This window comes from Meleagris gallopavo, chromosome Z (assembly GCF_000146605.3).
Source record: "Meleagris gallopavo isolate NT-WF06-2002-E0010 breed Aviagen turkey brand Nicholas breeding stock chromosome Z, Turkey_5.1, whole genome shotgun sequence".
NCBI lineage: Eukaryota > Metazoa > Chordata > Aves > Galliformes > Phasianidae > Meleagris > Meleagris gallopavo.
The window spans coordinates 32,114,899-32,123,506 of NC_015041.2; the positions used below are offsets into that span (position 1 = coordinate 32,114,899).

General features: G+C 37.8%; 1 protein-coding gene across 1 annotated transcript in view; it reads right to left on the bottom strand.

The window, feature by feature from the left end:
* The window catches only part of TRPM3 (transient receptor potential cation channel subfamily M member 3), a 236,995-nt gene that overhangs the window by 50,284 nt on the left and 178,103 nt on the right, over positions 1-8,608 (bottom strand). Inside the window, exons 9-11 of the mRNA XM_010725728.3 lie at positions 7,044-7,144; positions 5,154-5,288; positions 3,691-3,741 (exon numbers count right to left, since the gene is read on the bottom strand). Of these exons, the coding sequence (XP_010724030.3) occupies positions 3,691-3,741; positions 5,154-5,288; positions 7,044-7,144 (287 nt within the window). The remainder of the gene's footprint in view (positions 1-3,690; positions 3,742-5,153; positions 5,289-7,043; positions 7,145-8,608) is intronic.

Genomic DNA, 8,608 nt, shown 5'->3' on the forward strand with positions numbered 1-8,608 from the left:
AATGTTTAAGGCATTTCATCAGAACAAGGCACTGGCAGAAGTGGGAGTAACCAGGAGAGAGCTGTAGTTCTTCAGCTATAATGTGTGACTTTCTTAATACAGTCATTATGATTTCTAAGATTTCATAAACGCATGAAAATACAGTTTTTTCAATACAGTAACTTTAATGGAAGACCTGCCTAAACCTCCTTACTACAAACACATGAAACACCTTACCATAAAAATCTCCTAAAATCACAGCAGAAATACATGGAAGTGGCGCTGTGCATGTACCAAAATGTTTGATACACTAGCAAACTCTATGAATGACCCCAATAGTGGTGGGCTGCCTGTAAACAAAACTCAGTGATGCAAGTGGGTCAGAACACTTCCAAGAACAACAAAGATTTAGATGGGCTAATTCTAGCACAGACGGAGTCGTCAGGAAATACAGAGGAGAAGGTTGGTTCAGGGGTGTGATTGGTGCTACAATTAATAATAAATTAACCTTTTAATGCTGAGACAAACTTTTTAGTGGTTATACATTATTATTTTCCTGGTGAAACTTCAAATTTAAAATATAATCGATCAATTATAATATTTTAATTCAGTTCACACGCATTTTAATTTTTGATGGATAAAATCTCCAATTTTGCATTCTGAGGAACTTTCAAAATTCTGTATAACACCTACTAGTTCTCTGAAACTGCAGACATTCTGAGGCAGTTCAAAATAAAGGACTTAGAAAAAAATGCGTCAACCCACAGTGAGAATAAGATATGTTTATTATGTGCCATTTTTGTATTAGAGAAAGAATCCATCTGTTAATTTCTGCTATTCTTTACCTAATTCAGTCAATAAAGGATTTTTTTTGTTGTTTTTTGTTTTTTGTTTTTTGTTCTTTTGTTTTTTTAAGTCAACCTGTAGAGGGCAACCTCCACTTACAAAACGGATTTCAGGCACAGCCACTACTTTCTCCTTTCTCTGGGTACATCGGTTTGCGCAATGAAAGAAAAAAGGCAACCCGTATGCTAAATTCTGTGCCCTTCGCAGATGATGTCACAAAAGTCAGGATACAAATGATGCGGGCAGATACGTAGACATGGAACTGAGAGGATCAAAAAGTGAGATGTGCTCAGTCCTCTCCAAAGCAGAGACATGAAAAAGTAATTTGCTTTATTGACACATCAAAATTTACGCCCTCTGATTACAGTAAATTATTTAAAAGTCTTTCTCCAATTTACTCTCTGACTCTGCAATTTACTTCCAAGGCTAGCAGTCTTCACAGCAATTTGGATGCAGAAATCCAAAGAAAATGAAGTGTCCATGTGTGTGTACGTATGTGGTCGCAAACAGGGCATGGGAATGTTACTTCTGTTGTGCAACTTGGTGTAATTTCGTTGCAGTACTCAGCAGACAGGGTTGTCATTCAAAGTAAAAAGCCTCCCATTAATTTTTATAACCATGTAATACAAGGATAGTACATTGAATAATATTCCATAATTTGTAAGCATACATTTTCTATTTGAAAATGTGCAATGACTTAGATGCAAATAACTTCTATAGAATACACTTCTGTGCATACTGTAGATTTTAAAATTGGGATGCAAGAATAATGGACATTTGGTATGCATGACCATTAAGTGTTGTCTCAAGGTGGCACACTACATGTCTTGTATTTCCATTTTGTGATACTGTAATTAAATCTGACAGATTAGTTATTTGGCTTCAATATTTATATATAATAGGAAAAAATCAGCATCAGAGGCAAGGTGTGGTTTTCATGCACAGTGGGTGACTTAACTGTCAAATAGTGATGCCTATTAAGAAGTTATTTCCAAGAAGGTGTTTTATTTAACCTGGTGTCATATCTGCTGACAGATTTACATCTTGGTTGCCTGGTGAGGGATCTACTGCTCAGGTGTAGGGCTCTGGTGAACTGACACACTTCTCCTAGTGAATTGTGTTCTTCTTCATCACAGAACAAATGAGAGATGTGGCCACAAAAGTGCAGTTCTCTAATCAAGGTGCTGGAGGGCTGCCTCAGCATGCCTGTTTTCATAGCCCCTAATTGTATTCTAATGAGAGTGCTTGTTGTCTTCATATAATGGGAGTTACTGCAGAGTGGATAGAGGGGAAAAAAAGATGCATTTAAGGAGATATAACAATCATCTTATATTTAGCAATTAGTGTGGACACATACTGTCATTAATGTAAAATGTAAGTACATTTAGTGCCAATGTCTATCATTGTGCACCTAAAAGTAATGATCTTCTTCAACTATTTTCAGGCCTCTTTTTCCCCCAAGAACTCCTTAAAAATTATTTCTTTCATTATGGACTTGGATAAAGATTGATATTACTAAGTTAGTCAATATAGATATTGCTATATCTTTGAGAAAACACTTGGAAAGGTGATGCTGGAGGTGGAAAGGAGTTCTAAAAATCTCTTTTAAAGGAAAGAGACATTTGTTTCAAACTCGTAAGGGCACATAAAGAACGGAATGCTTAATAACAAAAAAAGTCTGTTAACTTGGGCTTTAAAAGAAGCAGTCAGTATAAATGCACTCTAGCTTTTCTCTTCTCCAGTAAGGAGATGTGCTCATAAGAACAGTTTTGATTTCCTCTGTAGACATCTCATATCTTCTGATGCCATTGAAAATACTACATGTAAGTGAACAACAGCACTGCCATGTAACACACCAAACAACAAAAAACATCAGAACCTCCCTAAATGTCACTACTAATTATTCTGTAGCATTATTTAATAGAAATAGGATTTTGTAAGCACTGCCATTCCCCTACCCTATTTTCTTTCAATTCTGGTCAGCTGTAAGTGATAGAAGAAATCACCAAAGTCTGTACTCTTGCAAAAATTCTCCATTCCCTTTTCTGTCTTCTCTTGAACTATTCTCACATACAGAAATCTGCCTTCTCAAGCATGCCAGGCTTGAGGTCCAAGTTATGCAATGATTAAGACTGAAATCTGCACGTGCTCAGGGAGAATATTCAGGATGATGAGGTCAGTTGCAGGGTCAATCTCCTTACTTGATCCATATATTGAAAGGATGAAGATTTTCATTTGTTGCTGCTGCTGTAATGCATTTAATCCCGTGGAACAAATACCTAGAGGTATTTGGAGTCTCCCTGTCACTCTACCTTCCTAAGTTTCTGTCCTACAGTTCTAATGGCTTTTTATGTAATTAAGATATTCAAAATTAACTTGATAAGGGAGCAGAGGAGACTTGTGCTATCTCTTTCACTATGTTTCTTCTCAGGAAGACAGCTACATCATACCACACAACACAGAACAAAGAACCGTTTCAACAAACTATGATCCAACACAGGGGTAATAGCTATTTCACAGACTCAGAAGTTAATTAACAACATGGAAATTAGCACTGATGATAGTTGCAGGTATGGAAGAATACAGATAACAGCATAAATCCACAGGGAATATAAGAGCCTACTATTCTGCTAGCAGAAGCACTATAATCCAAGCATATAAAATCACAGCAAAACCAAGCCCAGTAACTTGCTAATTGTGCATTGTATGCAAAAAGTTAATATTCAGTACATACAAACAAGACATTCTGTAATGGCAGGGGAAGGAGAAGGTTCTGACTGAAAGCTCATGCAATACAGAGATTGTATCTAGCTACAAAAAGCGATCACAACATTCTCTCCAACCTACCGTCTACTGGACTCTTACCTTTTTGACATCCCTGACTAGATGATATAAAGTGTTGGATGGTCCATGTCTCTGCAAAAGACAAACATAGAAGAATACAATAGTTTTGCACTGTCCAGAGGCCATGCAAGACCAAAGACGGAAAAAGCTGCCTTGGTTTAGTAGTTTAAAAATCAGACAACCGAGAACACTTTAAATATGCTGCCATCAATTTTTAATTGAATTTGAGAAATTAGTTTCAAGAGCAGTATTTCACTTGACTTCTTCTTTGTGAGAAAACCACAAGAACTGTCATACTGCCTCAAAATTACAGTCCTGTATAGAAGACTTAGGCACTAGCATGATGTGTAGAGCTTCTGTGAGGGAGTGGTAGGAAGAACAGCATGAATCAGGCTTCCTCTACTCCTTGTAGAAACTCATTTTGTTGTGAGGCACATGTCATCTCTAACAAGAATGCTCAAAGACTTTCTATTCTTAGTATATAGATGTTATCTGATTGGCAAATTTTAAGATAACCAAAGATTGGATGGGATGATCTTACTGTAGGTTGACACAGTTATTTATTCCTCCAGATTTTCTTCTCATATCTGATATTTCTGAAAAACTGACTTCTGGTCACCATCAGTATAAAACATTTCTGGGTAACAGCCCATTGTGGCAACTTACAACAGCAGGGCTTTGAAAAGTACTGGCAAAACAAAAATGTTTTGTAAAGGCCTATGCACTATACCACGACTTCCTTCCTGCGGACAGAACTCAGAATCCCAAGAATTAGGCAAAACTTGAAGAGTTTTTTTTCATACCACTGTGCCAATTCAAACTCTTTGGTTTCTCTCAGAAGGCAATTATGATCTGAATGTTAGAATTTGCTCTTGAGTTGACATATCAGATGTAGTTTTGTATTTATTATAAGGGCAGAGATAAAACTTGGAAACAAATTCTTAGAAGTCAAAACTATAATTTTTGGAATATTCTACAAAAATACATGGAAATCCTGTACTGAAAAGGCACTTGGCCCTCTGAAATCATCATGTTTCACCTATAAATTCAGAATGTTATCACAGTAAGTGTACTTCTAATTGTTTACTACTGTCTGAGTTTGATAAATGTTTGCAAGATTTCTGAAACCAAAGGGGCTTATATCTTCAGGAGTCACGTATCACAATCATACAGGTCCCAGCTTACTAGTTACTGTCTCCCAGACAACGCAACCTGCCTAAACCTGAGATCCACCCTATTGGAATTACAATGACCAGAAATCAGTCAATTTTGTGTGAGGTTTAATTCAAGTTCATGAAGTACATACAACAGATTATGTGGGCAAGAGACACTGTGTTCCATTATGTGAGAGACAAAGCTAAGAGGCAATGTAGACTTCTCATGTGAAAAAAAGTATTCTGCATCAGATGCTGGATGCCTTGTTATATGAGTGGGAGGTAGAATAATGAATATATAGAGAGAAAATTTGCCTTATGTGGCCCTACCGTATTGTACAATTCCTCTAGCCGGGAGATGGTGAGAAAACGATGCATGCTTACTCCATTTTCTATGAGTAATTTCACAAAATCCACTCTGTCCAACACCAGTGCATCCAGCATTGCTTGCTCAAGGGAGCCCACCTGCAAAGCAAGTGATTAATTCAGGGTGTTCCTGGGCACCATACACCATACCCTGCTGTTCCTGACACCCTGGCACAAGCAGGCAAATCTTACAGAACTCTGAGGATTTATTTACTATGCTGAGAATAAGATAATTACAATTTTAGCCTATATTGGTTTCTCAGATTTAGAGCAGCATTCTGGAAATGAGTGTCAGAGCATTAAGATGAACGTGCTTTAGGAAACGCATGTTTGGACAAAGGAACTGAAACATATGAGACTAATGATGACACTTCCACACTATTCACTATCTTATTATCATCCTAATATCTTGCTTTCCTGAAAAAAAATATTTTTACATTGACTATATCTGTCATGTACAAAAATACTCACTTTAATTCTGTTTTTACTAGCTTTTTCCACAGCTAGTGATGTTGAAACTCAGATAAACTCAGACACACAGGAAATTGAAATAATTTCACAAATAGAGTTTCATTTGAAGGTCTAAACGCAAGAGGTCTTCTTATGCATAACCTCTCCTTTTACATCTCTTTCAGTTGGGGGAGAGATAGAGGGATGAGAGCATACTTTGTGCTTCCAACTTCTGGCTTGCAAAATGACTTGCAGTATTTATGCTATTTTGCTATGATGTAGCAATAAAGATAAGAACAGCCTAATACCATTTAAATCTCTGCTATGTTGTGTTGCATGCTTAGGCCGAGTATTGAAAGTAAGGAAAAAAGTCTTATTTACTCCATAACTTAAAAGGTAAATGTCTTTAAAACTAGACTTCAGGGGCAGCAACCTCTAGAAACTATATAATATGAACATTTAAGCAGAAGATGTTTCCTTGTTATAATTTTCTTGTGAGGAGATGCAAATGCTCATGTAAAAATGGGACTAGGATATGAATTTTCATGACAGTGACAAAACAACTGTCACAGGAATGAAAACTGATCTAACAAAAACTTCTGAATGGAGATGTGGGTTTTAAGGGTGAAGATAGGGTCCACCTGGTTTTGCTGGGTGACTTTTACCACTGTAAAAACTGCATCACAAGTTGGGAGTTATGACATTGGAGAATGCTCCTCCACTGCCCCCACAGAGTTCAACATCCCCTCTTTTTATGGCATTTCTAGAGTAGCTCTGTCCATGGAGGCCTGGTGGACAGTGCTGGTCCTGGACCTCTCCCCACAGCTGGTAGCTGAAGCATAGGATAGGACAGCTGAGAAGCCAGCAGGTCAGGTGGAGCAGCACTAGGGACAATATTAGCACTGCCTCAGAAGCCACAGCTCTCCTGTGGTAATGTCACCTCCCAGTTCTCACATTCCATGTGATGACTTACCACACCTCTGCAGCATCTTTTTGATGTCTGCTCATCATCAACTTCAGTATTTTTAAGTGAAAGACTATAGGATGAAGAGCAGAGATTTTAGTTTACGGCTTGATAATTTAACATGACTGTTAATGGATACTTGTTTTTCTCAGCTTGCAGAATGATTTCTTTATAGTATCGATGTGTTGTTTCCTGTTTTTCTAAAGGTGTGGTTTCAGTGTTGAGGTATCATTAGGTGTCACCATTGCCTTGAATGAATACATTAAAATGTCTGCAACTTTGTCTGTCTGTTGCTGTGTTTGGGAACTTTGTGTTTGATTGGGAACATGATTCAACATAATCCAAACTGTCTTAAAACCACCATTGCCATAAGAATGGACTTAATGTTATGTAAGGTTTAAGGTGTTTTCTGTAGAAGATGTTGCATGTATATACTATACCGGCCACTGCTGCCCGTAAATAAAGATCTGACTGCGAGCGATGTCTACTCTGTTCCAGGCTAAAGCCAGGCTCAGCTGGTCGGGCGCAGATGCGTTAGCTCCTGTGTATACAGAGGGAAGTGTGGGGAGGAAAGGAGGAGACAAAAAAAACAAGACATATTTTAGACACAGCCAAATGCCACCTTGGTAATTCCTTTAAATCAGAAATCTCACAGATGTCACTTCTGCAACTGATCTCATATTAAAATAAAGCCAAACCTTCCCATTATCCCTGGAATTAAATCCCTATTCTCACACCTAAATCTCTCTCTCTCAGATTCTCTCATAGATCTTAATAAGTTCCCTGCAATCTCCTTGAGAATTTACATTTGTGGTGCAGTGAACTGGTTTTTCTCATCTCAGTTGGAAAGCCAGAGAAGAAGCCAGGAGGGATACTGACCTGGTATAGCAATACACATACACACCTACACCCGCATATGTACACACGCACACACTCACGTCCAGCAGTTACAGAAAAGTTGAAATCACACAGGCCAAACCAGTTTAAATAAACATGCAATTTAAGCACCTTTTTAATGCATCCCTGCCTGTATAAGCATAGGAATTCCTCCTCAATTTGGACCTTGGAATCCTGGTGGGACAAATTTCCCTTCACCCAAGTGATATTCTTGTAAAAGAAACCCCACTCAATAGAGCTGCTGTCAAGGCATATCACAAATAATTAGGAATCTATGCAGATGGGCTTGGAGTCATTTGTTTGTGGGAGGGAGTGCATGTTTTCCCCTTAGTTTTAATGGACACTGTGGGACTTCCCTGTCCTGCTGTGCTTTTTTAAATGTTTCACTAAGGATTTCAATGTTATTAACTGATTTGTAATAATAAAGCAGTATTTGTGCTTCAGTGTCACAGTGAGAGCCGGCCTGAGTGAACTGATCAACTGAAAAAATAAGAGGCCCTTCCACTTTAACTACCTACAGGCTCACAGAGATTAGGTGACAGGCTCACTTTTTAAAGGTGTAATACCTCTGCCTTTCTCTTGCCTTCATTATATTTTATGCATTTCAGTACTATTCAAAATCATGTACTGTTCTAGCAGAAAGAGGATTGAAATCAGAGGCATATAAATATATAGCATTATGATACAACTGCTAAAATCCTCAATGTAAGATCAATTCAGCAGACCCTATGGAATCTTAGCCTACGCTTTAATTTCTTAGCTCAAAACTTTTCAGTCAGATCACTTTGCTAAATACTTTGCAATACTTGAAGGAACTACTTAGTACATGGATCATTTGCATTTTATTACAGAAATGAGCTAAGAAGGCAGGTGATGCAAGAGCAGAAAGATAAATAAAAATGAAGAGAAGAAAAGGCAGTGAGAACAGTAAAACACTTTTCTGTGATCAAGAAGGGACAAGAACATCCTTTGGCTAAGACTGAGCTTCAAAAATTCTTATGGGTGATGTCAGTGATATCCAAACCTTCTTAGGTTTCTTATGTAAGTAACATACAGCATTCAAAAACAGTTAATTTGCTGTGGGAAAGGCAAAGGCGTACAGTTTTAT